Genomic DNA, 14,225 nt, shown 5'->3' on the forward strand with positions numbered 1-14,225 from the left:
GCCAGAATTTATAGAGTGAACAACTAGTGTGGTGTGATGGGGTTGTATCTTTGTGCAGACGCGGCCTTTAGAATTTCTGCATGAGGAAGCTGACTTGTCTGGACAGGTAGCCAGCACTTGACCTACACCCTGATGCCTTTGTAAGTGACTGAAAGAGCTCGTACTGATGCAAAAGTGTAAAAAAGGCAAAAGCTATTGCCTCTCTCTGGAGAATGGCTGCATGAGAATGCTACAGGTCTGTGACTAACTGGTTTAGTGTCAGCAGGTTCATGTGTGGGTATTGATACTGCTTCTTGATGCTTGATTAGAGGTTTTTACCTGGAAGTTGTGAGCATGAGGAATACGAATGGGACCAGTTAGTGATCGAAGAATGACGTTATCAGTAGCTGGGGCTACTGATAATAAATCTGTGATGTTGTCTCCTTTCCCCCTCACATCCAAAGAGCTGGGAGAGAACATGTTAACTGCAAGGGGTTCAATTCCAGTCTTCAGGGCCAGATGGATCACAGATAAAGGTTCTTGCACACAAATTTGCAATGCACAGTGCCAGGATTCTGAGAAGATGAGGGACTTTACGTGCTTGGGCAACTTGAATTCTTAATCCTTCTCAACAAGAAGAGTGTCGTTAGAGGGTAGATGCTCAGTATTACGTTGGAAGAGCCAGCCTGTCCCCTTCTGTCATAATTAAAGCTGTGATTATGCCCTATGAGGACAACGTGAAGCCACACAGCATGTTACATTTTTAGCAGATTCAGAATGATGGTAATATACGTATTGGAAAACCTGAAGGGAAGATGGTGCTGCCTTTCAAATCAGTTGATACCAATATTTCAAGCCCATTCACCTTCTGTCACCTGCACAGTATCTAGCAAAAAGTAGGTGAGTGACTTCTTTTGTGAAGTAAATGGATAGAGAAATGCTATGCAGTGTTTCGACATTGAAAAGTTACAGGACTTTAAAGTGCTTATGGTATTTCTTTTTCTTTTCTTTTAAAGGGGGTTTGCTAATCTGCATGGTGTATTCTGTGCCTGATTAATTTTATGTATCACAATTGTGGTAAATGCTAATGTATTTACTGAGTAAAATAATTTAAACATGAATAGGTGCTTACTGCTTTGCTGAGATTGCTGTGGGGAAGGTGTAAGTGCATTCTTTTGATCTGCAGAAAGTGCTTGTTGCTTTACAATACTTAAGTGAAATCTTTTTGTCATAGCTGTTTTCTCCCACGTAACTTGGCAACAACAAGTTTTTATTAAGCTGCATATAAATACAAAAAATAGGGAGCATTACCATAGCTTACAGTAATGAACTGAAGAGGAGAAATTTGCATAGTTTCTTGAGTCTGATTAAGAATATGGAAAGGAAATTGTGTCTTAAGTGACAGAAATGCAGTGCTAGGAAAATACAGGCTTCTGGTCCTGAATTCAACTTTGCACAAGGGTTTGCTTGGAAACCTGCAGGGGTTCGGGGCCAGCACTAGAACTAGCAGCTATTTAGATCACTCCTGACACTCTGAGAAGGAGGAGCTGAGTACCTGCGCTTACTCCCTTTCTGTAGTCTCTTTCCAGTATCTTATCCACAATTCTTCTCCCATTCTTCCTTGTTAGTGGTAGTTCCCTGAATTCTGTGCATCTGTTTTGCATCTCCTTGGCGATGTCATCATGGCATACTTTGTTCTTGCCCTGCAGCAACATAAGGGTATTGAGGTTTCAGTGAGACTCTAAGGCTGGCACTTTCTCTTTGACTGCAAAAAGACAGATCCTGCACTGATTACTTATGGAAGGATTCAAGGCTGATAAAGAGACTGATTATCTGATTTTTATTTTTCCTCTTAGTCTTAGCAACCCATCAAACACAGGGATGTTAAGAAACAGTTGTTCCCATAAGTGTAAAATGGAGGAAGCCTGTACCTGGAAATTCCTTCATCCTGTGTGAAGAGATTTCAAGAACACTGTGTTTGTGAACATAGAAGCTTAGTTTTAGAGATGGATCATCAAAGTTCTGCCAGCTAACCCAGCTGATTAACAAGAATGTTCTTTGCATGACACAACTGCCTATAAACTCTCCCAAAGGTGATGAACAATCTGGAAGAGGCTTGATAAGCTGTGCTAAAGTATACAGTTTGTGGCAGAACATCAGATCATCTTCTTGCCAAGTCATCTTTCTGGAGCAGAAGGAGGTTAAGAATTTGAATGGTGTAGACTTTGTCAGCAAGAGAGGCAGTGAATAAGCTCTAGAGAAATCATGAACAACCTGTCGTCATTCTTTTGTCCAACTTCTGTCAAAAAATAGGACCAGAATCGACTTCCACAAAAGGAGGTTTACAACGACTTTTCTAGTGACTTTTACAAAAAAGGGATCATGTTCATTTGAAGTGACTGTATGATTAGCAAGATCAAATGATAACTCTGTTAATATTGTATATTCTTGAATGTAATACACAACTAATATACTTTTTGCAAGTTGTGACAGTGTCGCTATTTAAAAAACAAAGACCCTCTTCTTTTGAAATCTCCTGAGAGGAAAGAGGCTAAACTGAGTGTAGTTAAATTTAGGGTGACAACGCAAAAACATTTAGTGTTTTTCACCTGGCTATCCTGAGACAATGAGAAGGAAAAAAAAGGCAGGAGGGAAGGGGAAGAAGAGCAAGTGTTGTTTTACCTAGCTTCTGCCAGAACAAGTCCACTCAAGGAACTCCGAATCCTAGCCATGATGCAATCTTTCTACCACATGAAATTTCTCTCAGATCTGTAACCTCAAACTGTATTTCGTCAACACCAAAGGATTGTGAATATTTAGTTGTGTTCACTTTCTGTGTGATAGAACAGATCATTGAAAAATGTAAAGATCTCTTTCCTATTTTAGGTATGCCTCATTATGAGCCATCTTCTATCATCCCTTTACATTTTTGCAGGATTTATGTGAATATATGTGGAGTTAGTGTTCATTAAAATACACTGCCTGTCTGCCTTTCCAAGCTGTTAGGTGGAGGATGGAGTGCCTGTGGGGCACTGGGGAGTAGGTTATTCTGAAGGACACTGGAGCTGCACCAACATGGAAGGGTAATTGTTTGCTGGAGCAAAAGTAAATAGGGAAAGAAATGCAACACATTAAATCTAGTGGAGTAAGATACTTCCCTGAGGAGGAGGCATGCTGTTTTGCTCCTGTCCTTTGCTTTTAAGGAATATCCTTGAGAATCTTCATGAAACCCAGTGTAACACCTTGCATTCTTTTTGTGAACGGTTATGTAGAAAATAGTCTTAGATTCTCTTAAAGACTTGGTCTGATTCGTAAAGAGTTCATTTTTTTGCTTGTTCATCTTCAGTGTAAGGTGTGGAAAAGTAAATGCATGAACTTACTTATATTCTTTACAAAGTTCTAAACCATGTGCTTATCTTATTTTGTTCCCATAGAAGTCAGCAGGTTGAAGACAGACGTATAGTAAGCAGCAGCAATTCTGATTTTGTGTTTGGAGAAAACATGGTTGAGAGAGTTTTGGTAAGATCAGTAAATACTGGCAGACTCTTATGAGGATTAATCTATTTATGAATATAAAATTTCTCAGAGATTGTTCTTTCTAGCACCTTCTGTTCTTTTTCAGATGTGAGTAAATATGATTCCAATGTCTGGTGTATAGGAAAAAACTATGATGTTGGATGGGTAGGCATCCCTATCTTTCCCATCCTAAATGAGTACTCTTATTACTAGCTCGTATTGGTAGGCACTTTTCCTCTTATGCTCATATTTTGACCTGAAGCAGGATTGTTTAAATATTCCATGCAAAGTGGAACAGCCACAACAGGAGAGAACAGAATGCAGTTCCCACCACTCTAGTAGTTTCCATTACAGCTATTAAGAGATGGGAAACATGAGTATGAATTTTCTTGGGCGGAGGAGGAAATTGAACGCTCCATCCTAGCTATTGTCCACCATAAGATATATTGTGCATGCAGTGGGACACCTAAATGGATCAAGTCCTGAAGGAATCTTAGACAAAAGAAGTGGTTCCCAAACCGAGGACTGTACCACTTAAAACAGAATTGCTTATCTGCCAGTGAAAAAGCTTGGGAACCATAGGCCTGGGTTATGATTTACAACCAGGAATTATGTATAAGCTAGGAGTTTAGTCACTGGGCATTGACAATAGTCAGAAGCACTTATTTAAAAGTGTCTAGAAAACTTTTATCTGCAAAAACTGGAAGTCAGTGGGATTCTTAATTCCTCCATGGTTAAATTTCAAGGTGCTTGGGAGTTTTTAAACTATTCTTTTGGGGCATAAGTGCTTAAACTGGAAATTAGCTGGTACTTAAACATTTAAGTCCTTTTGTGGATTTAAATCCTAGTCCAGGATCCTTACGAAGAAGCCATTCTTGGTGAAAGAATTAAGTACTGATTTGGTGACAATAAAATTACTTCCATTAGAGACCGAAATTGTATCATTTGTCAGTTTTTACTCTTAATATATTACAATTCCTAATCTTCACCGCAATGTACATTAAATGATCCAACTTTCTGCTTGATATGAAGTAACATAGCCATTTTATTTAAATAGGAATTCATCTCCCCATATTTTTGTAGAGTCCTGAAAAGCATCCCGAGACACATAACGGAGCTGATTCATACAAAGGAGAAGTAACATCCATGTACATAGAATCTTTTAATGTTCATCCACAAACAAGTAAGCATATTTAGCAAGCAAGTACAGTTAGCTTTATTATTTCACTGTGTCTTAGCAGATGTCAAATGAGTAGGGCTTAGTAATTTTCATCAATTCTCAAGTTATCCAGTCACTAGTACACCCACTGCAATATGTGCCAAAAATTTGTGTTCAGAAAACAGCTGTGATTTGCTTTATGACATTTGGTTTAGAACTGGCCTGACTTCATAATGAATGATCTAAGTTATTCGGGAAAGGATAGAGTATTACGAATGTGTTTGTTATTTGAAAATGTACAATGAATTTTGTGAATACATTTTGGACTACATTCTTGAGCTACAATTGTAAGCTGTCTGCTGTTTGTATTTTGTGACTGTTCATATAAACAGCATTGCATTATTGGTACCCTAATGGGGTACAAATTTGTAGGACTGAAACTTCTATACAGACAGATTTCAGGGTTCTTTGTGACTGTAGTGTGAGCTTTTTCAGTAGGCAAGCCACGTAAACCTAGGCTGTGGGAGAATCCCAAATAGGCCACTGTTTTGAGCCCTCTCCTGAAATTTTACACCCATCTCTACTAATGGATGTATTGGAGCCTCTTACTTTGTATGAACGTTCTTACAAATCAAAAAACCAAAAGCTTATGGAAAACATATCTAGATGATGCAAACCTATGACTGTCTTGTAGCATATGTTTTTTTGTGTCAGGTCTTTATTGTACATGTATTGCTGTGCAAATTATTGGGACATATGCCTTTCATTATTTATAAATCTGCACAGCAATATAACAGACCCATTTTATTTGGAAACTCAACTTCTAATTATTTACGGCTTGGTCCTACCAGTTGTCCCTTGGGGCAAAGCTCTGCATCTGTAGAGAGCCCTGTTCAACTCAAAATGAATCTGAACAGGTGTAACATTTTGCAGCATTCCAGCCTTAACTTTTTCTCCTCTCTTTACTACTTTGTCCCGAAACACTAATTGATATCAAGCACCACAGGGAGTACTGAAGTCACAGGCTGTGAAATGCGTTAGTTTTGTTGTCCAAAAAATATTCCCTCTACACAAAAATGTGAGGATTTCCTTTTTTTTTTTTTTAATATCCTTCAGAAACAAGTTTCATGAAGAATGCAACACTAACTGAATCAGCAGTTGCTTGTATTTCCAAGCCAGTGGAGAAAATTCTGTTAGATAAAATTGAAATTATAACTGGAGAAGAAGCAGAACACAATGTATTACAGGTGTGTATTTCATAAAGCCTTCATGGTAAGCAGTTTTCTTGTTAAAAATAACATCTAGATCTTTTAGAGATTACAGTGACTTAAACATCACTTTGGTTAATATTTTAAATTTTCACTTTTCTAGATACGCCTCTGCTAACTAATTTTTTTGTAGGCTGATACTTTTTTTTTCATCTGATATCTATTCATCCTCTAGGCCCTATCCGTAAGTGACTACGCTTCAAAACTTCATTCTACAGTTGTATTTTTCTGAGTATCTTCACAGTAGATTGCTGAGCCTACCATCGCTAATTAAAACTTCAAAACTGGATGTGATTTAAGATGTTTTATGACAAAATGTTTTGAGAAGGAAAGCAATGTGTTACCCAAGTAATTAGTTTTATACGTCATCTAAAACCCAAATTATCTTTCTGGCCTAGCAGAACATATCTTGCTATACTTCATCTTCAAGTTGTAATTTTTTTAGTAAATAGCAGTCGTGTATATGATTTTAAAAATCTTAAAATTGAAAGTTAGCTAATTTTAGCACTGATTAAATCTTCTGTCCTGTCAGAACATGGAAAATTTACTCTCTAGTAGTACTGATATGCTGTGCTACATAAGGTTTTTAATGAAATAAGGTAATAGGATTATAGATCACTTGCAACAAGTTCACCTTTGTCAGTGGATATCACAGATGAAGAGTTAATGAAGATGAAATAATTGAAAAAGTAAACTGAGGTTCATGCTGAATGTTTTCCATGACTTAATTAGTAGTAAGTTTAGCATAGAGCTGGAGTCATTTCATTTTAAGTAACTGTCAGCTATAGTGTTGGTATATCTATATGTGTGTGTGTGTATATATATATACACACACATATATATCTAAAGCCTTATCAAAAGGCTTAAAAATATAAATAGAAATTTAAAACCAATAAAATTGGTGCTGGCTGGTGATTTTCATCATGCATTTCTTTTTTAGATCAACTGCAAGCTCTTTGTATTTAATAAGTTTTCTTTAACCTGGATTGAAAGAGGCAGAGGATCCCTGAGGCTTAATGACACTTCTAGCAATAAACGTGGAATGTTGCAATCAAGGCTAAGTAAGAATTAAATAACTAAACACATACATGAAACGCTAAGTAACTTGTATTGTTGCTGGCCAGAATGAATTAATCTCAGAATGTTTGTAACTCAGCAGCTAGTTTTATTTAAATCAAGTTGCTGAAAGTCTTTTTAACATTCCTTGATAGTTTTAGCTGCCCCACAAGCTGGGGCACTCCCTTGCCTGAGCATTTTTCACTCAGTTTGTGCACTTGCTGATGTTGTTAGGCTCTGTGTATTTCTGCTGCAAAGTACCTTTATTTCACTCACTGCTCTGACCGTTTGTTCTTTGTTGATTCTGCTTTTCCGGGAACACTAATTTTCAAGTCACTTCAGGAATGTTGCTTTTACTGTGCTGCCATTTTTGTACTGCATTGTACAGTTGTGCTGGATTGTTTGTTTTGTATGCCAAATGTATTGAAAAAAACTAATATATTTTGATAGTTTAAAAAAAAACTTTAAAAAATCATTTCAAAATGCCAGATTTTAGACCAATTTAAAAAGAGTAACTGATGAAAATGTTAGTTGTATACAAGTATTGGAGAAAACTGCTGTAATAAAACTGAAGGTAGTTACAATTACTTATTATATAAACTTTATTTTAGTTATGCGAAATCAAGGCAGTTTGAGACTGATTCTCAACACCAGACTCTGGGATCAAATGGTGATAAAAAGAGCAAATAGAAAGAGTCTGTGCTTCACTGCAACAGACCAAGAAGACCACTCTGTTCAAGTATTTCTAATACAGGTAAGCAAGAAATAACTCCCCCTGCTTCAAATCTCTACATCTCCTTGAATTCTGGAGACTTGCTGAGGCTTTGGTTTTAGCAAATTGCCTTTTTTTTTTGGTTAGGCTCTACTTAGGGCTTAAGACTTTAACATGGCTTTTATTATGAAATGAGGTAGCAATGCTATCCCTTGGTATTTCTGAAAAAGGTGTGAAGATGTGATACGGCCTTGGGAGAGACATTTCCAGGCTCTGGTTCACATACCACTGATGAAATGCAAATCATTCCAGAGTCATATGCAGCAGTTAGTGTTCTGGACTTTGCCTTTTACAGAAACAATGCATTAAGAATTTCTATACAGGTAATTACATATCCATAAGTTACTTCTGTGTAAAGCAGCGGCTTTCTGCTGTGGTTCTGGACAAAATGCTTATAATAAACCATACAGACTAGGAGCCCCATATTGCACTTCAGAGAGAACACAGATTTGTGACATGAATTTATAGAAGACAATGCTCTTGGAAATCCTGGTTTAATCTGGCAAGAGCTTATAAGCAGAGGATGGAAATGTGGTGGACTTATGTTCAAATGAATAGCACATACAGGATTGAGGTCCTGGCTTGGGAAGTGAGAGCATCCACATGAGTTTAAGGATGTTTGGAGTTTCCCCACCAAATCCTAACCAGGAAGGATTCAGCCCACTGGGCAGGAATGGTAAATCACCACTTAGGGGAAGTGCTGGACTTTGTTCACATGCAAAATGCCATGTATTATATGTGTAAGCACTGTACATCTACCACTTCCAAAAAGGCACTGTGCCTGTGCTATGCAGCTGGTCTGCATGTGAGCATTAGAAATTGCTCTAGCATACAGAGATATAAACATTCCTCAAATTCTGTCCTGGCACTTCTGGACAGTAAAAACACATACCTTGGGAAACCAAGATATATGGCAGCTATATGAGTGTGGTGAAAGGTGCAGGAAGCTACTTCTGCAGTCATCATTGGAGCTTCTACGATCCATTGCTGCAGATGGTACCCAGCCCAACTAACACGGAGACCCTTGTGCGTGGCAGGCAACATGATCAGCCAGCAGGCATCACCGAAGCCTTGGCACGTACGTCAGGCTGGTCTAGTAGTCAACGGAGTCCACTCCTCCAAGGGACCAGCAGGTTTAACTTTGGTATCTCTTTTTGATGTGAATGATTGAGACATTTTGTTCAAGGATATTATTCAAAGGGCTTGCTAAGAGTGAGGGAGAGTAGTTATACTATGCTGAATATAAATCAGAGAGTCCACAAAACTCCATTAAGTTGGTCTTGTGGCACTTACCTAGCTTTGAGCAGAGAGCTGACCCTGCCCCCTCCCCTCATATGCTTGTTTCTTCCTCATCCCCTCTAGTGGCATTGGAATTTTTACAGCTATAAGTGAGACAGATCAGAGGACTGATCTAGTTGAATGCTTTTCCTCTTTTTTTTTTTTTTTTTTGGTAAATATGGTTTTAGGCTTGATTTTGATTCACCATGTAACCCCACTAATGGTGGTGCTGGCACAATGGAGAGGGTAGAAATGAGGAGTTGGTGAGGTTATGGAGGTAATTCCACCCATCTTGGCAGCAGCCTGAGTTTATATTAGATTAAAGTGACAATTGCTCCTTGAATGAATAAGCTGAAAGCAACAGATAGAAATGATCAGACTGAGTAGCTACCTTTTTCATATTTATGATCCTACATTTCCTGAAGAGTTGTGTTGTCTTGAGAGCTCAGATTTGTCCACTGAGACGGGCATTTGCTGTCGAGACACCTGAACAAATCTGAATTTGTCTGACTTTGGGAAAAGAACTGTTAGCTGCTGCAAGTTTGGGTAGCGGAGATGACGACCCTGGTCTGCTGCTGCTTTGCAGTTTGCATAGCTTTTTCACCTGTACACACTGAAAGTAGTCATTCCAATCCAAACCAGATGTGTTTGTTCCTATTGCCAATTGAGACAGACAGAAATAACTCCACATGATGCACAAAAATGGAGAATTGGGCCACAAAAGACCATAAGCACTCAGTTACCCTCTAGTAAACGCTTTGCTTCATTAAGAACATAAGAAATAACCTACTAGATCAGAGCAATTGTCCATCTAGCCCAGTATTTTGACAGTGCCAAAATGGAGGCCTATTTTGGGAGTGCAAGGGAACACAGCCACCTTCTATAGTGTGTTCCCCTCATTCCCCCAGCATCCCTGACTGCTGTATTAGGGATGTGAGAGCATGCATCCCTACTTGTTTCCTTGAGTATCTGTTTACGAAGTAATTGCCCATGAATTCATCTAATTTCTTTTTTAACCTTTAGTATTATATTTTTAGCCTATTATTTTTCGTTTATACTGTCTGCCCCCACAATCTCCTGAGGCAGTAAGTTTCAGAGGTTCATTACTCCCTGTGTACAGAAGTGCTTTTATGTTTCATACTGATCCTCTAGTACTTTCACAAAGCGTCCCCTAGTCCTTGTATTGTGTGATTTGAACAACCATTGCGTGTTCGGTTTATCCACCATTTTTAGGATTTTTTTAAACCTTGATTATACACTTCTCAGACTTCTTTTCAGACTGAAGAGTCTCAACCTTTTTAGTCTCTCTTCATAAGGAGCTGCTCCATTCCTTTCTCTATTCGTTCTTTAATTCTATTACAGTCTTGAGATGCGAGTACCAGTACTGAACAAAGTAGTCAGGACATGGGTGCTCTAAGGTTTTATGTTAAGCAAAATATTGCCCTGTTGTGTTCTTGGTATGCTTCTTGATGATGCCCAACTTCCAATCAGCTTTAGCAACAGAGTTCATGGCATCTTTAAAGTTTATAACCAAGAATAAAATTTTTGTAGTTAGGTTGACTCTTATTTACTCTCTAAGCAGAAATGCAAATACATAGATTAACATTTCAATGCTTTATTACTTCTAGAACCACATTCAGGAATTATCTGAAATATCAATTACTCAGTACAAACTGAACCATTCTCCAGGAGACAATTGTTTTGAAGCTTGTGCTTCTTATATCTATAAGGAAAACAATCAACAGCTACATGTTAATATACTGTAAAACTCAGACCACTTAAAGAAACTTGATATTTTTTGAATTCAAATTTATTTTCTGAAACTATTAAATGAGAATCTTACATGTATTGTTTTGATTAAAAAGGACAACATATTCATAGCTCTTTCATTACTTTTGAAAACTTTTGAGTCAGCTTTTCTGTGACCACCTGCAAAGTAGTTAGAGTTTTGTTTTGGTTAGTTTTGACTGTATGCATTTTTTTTTTAATGCAGGCAAGCTCAAAAGATGCTGGATGCCTGTATGCAGCAATACATCACCGCCTTGTTGCACTGCGAAGCTTTACTGAGCAAGAATCAGATGCTAATCAAATAGACACAGAGTCAGAAATAGCTTTTCATCCGTTAAACTATGATAGTGATGATGATGATGATGATGATGAAATAACTCAAGCAAGCAGCAGTGGATCTGGTAAGCAGAAATTTTCCAGGAAATGCTGCGGTCCTTTAATGTTTTTTTCTTTTAAGCAGTGAAAATTGCACTTCTTTTTTTCTATGCTGACTATAACTTTCATCAAAGATTCTGTCATAGATACTCTCTTCAACGTAGATGAAGATAATTCCTTTTAGCATTTTGGTTGACTATTGTAAACAGTGTGAAGTTCTGTAGATCAAGTATCTGCTCATCTCTATAGCACTGGAATACCCTTGACCAAAGACTGAATGAGGATTAAGAAATTTTAATATTGCCAAGCTTTACCTAAAGGCTTCTTCAGCGCAGTTCAGTAGAAGTGAGCGGAGGTGCTGAGATGGCAATTATTACCTGAATAAGTGAAAGCTGAATCCATTCACATCAGTGCTAAGGTAGTTATTATTGCCTTCATGCATAATGTGCCTACTCAAAGGACAGTATTTATTTTTCAATGGTTAACTTTGATTGCTGATCAGCTGTAACAACTACTTCACTAGGAAATTTGTGAGGCAAGATTTATGTGCCACTTCTGGCAGCTTACTTCAACATAACATTAATGTAGGCTCCTCAAAGTAAAGAAAGCAACTAAAACAGGATATAGGGGGACATGCTCCTAATCTAATGCTACTCCATAAGCCTACATCAAGGCTGGGGTCAAATTTGCAGGAAGCAAGGCATCCTAAGAGCCAGAGTTAAAAGCTCTTCTATCTTCTGACTTAGCAGAAGGCATGACACAATTCAGGGTGAATTCACCCCCTTGTACAAAACTGTTAGTAGGGGAAGAGAGGCTGCCAATTACGTTCTCTTTCCTCATAGAAGAAATATGGCAGGCATGTTTGAGTTGTTGCTTGTTGCATAAATTTCCCTCTTCAACTGAGTAACATACTGTCTTTATATTATGAACTCTTCAACAACTGTTCAACAAGAATCAAGTCATGTATGAGTAACAGCTATGAGTGACTGTTTACTTAAGAAAACAAGCAAGCCTTTTTTCTCCTTTTGGCAAAAATATTACAGTTTACAGTACTTGTTCCCATGATCAGTTTTTGTTTAACTCCATTTCAGTAGCATTCCATTCTCTAAACAAAGCGTGATGCTTTTATACAACATTTTCTCACAAATACCTTTTTTCTGTGCAACAAATGGGAAAATTGTTAGCTCAGAACTCCCAGAATTACTCCCAGATAGTCAAACGGTCCCGCGGTAATTCCTAAATAGTCTCTATTGACTTTACAAAGAGTTTCTGGTAACTTGAAAACTCTGGATGGTGCTTGATTTCCTTCCAAAATTATTGATGATAAGAACTCTTTGTTCTTTCAGAAAAAAAAATAGGTGAAAGGGAATGTCAAAGCAGTGTAGGAGCACATATTTACAAGTTAAATATTTATTTTGATTTGCGAGGCTTCTGATACAGATATTCAGATGGCAGCCAGCAAACAGATTCTGAGATATGCATGTCATATGCTGTTTTTTCCTGACCCATTAGTTTTAGCTTCTGTCTTTCATTTATGTCCAAGCAGTTACTAACAGCAGTTCTAACATTCCCTTTCAAGTACTTTTTTAGCATTTCCTGCTTTATCTTGATCTCTTCTGTTATTCTCAGATCGATGGCATTTTAATTTTGCGTAGTATCAGTTATTGGTATCCATGTCCCACTTTACATGCAGACATTCACATCTAACAGTGTGCCTGTCCATGGAACTCCCATTTCCAAAACACACAGAGAAATATATCTCATGGGTTTTGGACAGGGTGAGGTCAGTTTTAAATATCAGCATAGAAACATACATTTGGATGCAAGAAATCCGATCCTGCATTTTTAAGAAAATTCAGTCTTAATAGGTGCCGTTTAAAATCCTCCCTACTTTCATTTTCTTTGAAGGATGTGTATAAATAAGCCTTCTTATTTTTACTGATGTTCCACTGAGTTCAGGAGGTTACCTCTCCTTTAAACTACTCTTAATGTTAAGAGGAGTAAGTTCTCAATGACTGTTTCATTACAAGAAATACAGCTAGAGCACATTTCTGCATTTTATTTCATTCCCTTCTACGCATTTTGTCTCAAAGAAATAATAACAGGTCTCCCTTTTCTTAATATACAGTTTCCTTCTTGTTAATCTTGGCTAACATAGTTCCCTAGATTATGCTAGGCCAATTTTTCATGACAGTGTAAAGGACAAAAAAACAAAAGATCAGAAGAATCTTTACTCCAAGAGGCTGAAGAGGAAAACAAGGATGTAATAAGCAATGAAGTGGTTATGAACATTAACATGATTCCATATATATGGAATAAATTTTTGTAATTTTTTTACACAAAATTCTTCACTCTAACATCCACAAAATGTTAATACAAGATGTTAATACCTGAATACTGTATAATGTAGTAGAGGTTTTTCTGCCATCCTGCAGGATTCAAGATAGACATCTGTTCCAGTATTTTTGAAATTCTTAATTGAATTATTTTATTTTTAAATGAAGATATTATTTTCATAAGGTACCTAAAGTACAAATGTACATAAGCTACATTAAGAATAAGTGTAGGTACCTAATATTTTCATCTTCATTACCAGTTACAGCTTGGATACTCTCACCACCACGTTGCTCTATAAATTCAAGTGCAGAGAAACAGAGGAATTCATCCGTCTTTAAATAGGTTTCACGAGTGGATGGGATAGATCACTCTCTGGAAGTTTTTTTTTTCCCCACTGACTACAAAGTGAGCTGAGAAGATGAATTTAGACTAGACAGCAAACATCTAGATTGAACAAAGTTAGGCAAATCTCTTCTGCCATTTCCCTCATTGCTTAGTTATTGCTCTGCTAAATATTGTAACTGTTGTCTTTGTGATATCTAGATGAGGAAAGACTGGCAGCAGAATGGTTGGGGCTAGAACACTCCCTGCTAAGGGAAATGCCATTGACCTCAGACAGTAGGCTGGTCCTTCCTTTCTGCTTTTGCTCTCCTTGGGTAAACTTTACGTTCTGTGCTGTATGGTGGATCTGCTTCAA

General features: G+C 37.6%; 1 protein-coding gene across 3 annotated transcripts in view; it reads left to right on the forward strand.

The window, feature by feature from the left end:
• Window positions 1–14,225, forward strand: part of LOC104147788 (ran-binding protein 3-like) — a 35,810-nt gene that overhangs the window by 16,873 nt on the left and 4,712 nt on the right. Inside the window, exons 9-15 of one of the 3 annotated variants that reach the window (XM_068925412.1) lie at window positions 747–875; window positions 3,414–3,498; window positions 4,579–4,678; window positions 5,771–5,901; window positions 6,863–6,983; window positions 7,590–7,732; window positions 11,022–11,217. In XM_068925412.1, the coding sequence (XP_068781513.1) occupies window positions 747–875; window positions 3,414–3,498; window positions 4,579–4,678; window positions 5,771–5,901; window positions 6,863–6,983; window positions 7,590–7,732; window positions 11,022–11,217 (905 nt within the window). The remainder of the gene's footprint in view (window positions 1–746; window positions 876–3,413; window positions 3,499–4,578; window positions 4,679–5,770; window positions 5,902–6,862; window positions 6,984–7,589; window positions 7,733–11,021; window positions 11,218–14,225) is intronic. The other 2 variants (XM_009680639.2, XM_068925414.1) reach the window with 2 other exon arrangements.

Source organism: Struthio camelus, chromosome W (genome assembly GCF_040807025.1).
Source record: "Struthio camelus isolate bStrCam1 chromosome W, bStrCam1.hap1, whole genome shotgun sequence".
NCBI lineage: Eukaryota > Metazoa > Chordata > Aves > Struthioniformes > Struthionidae > Struthio > Struthio camelus.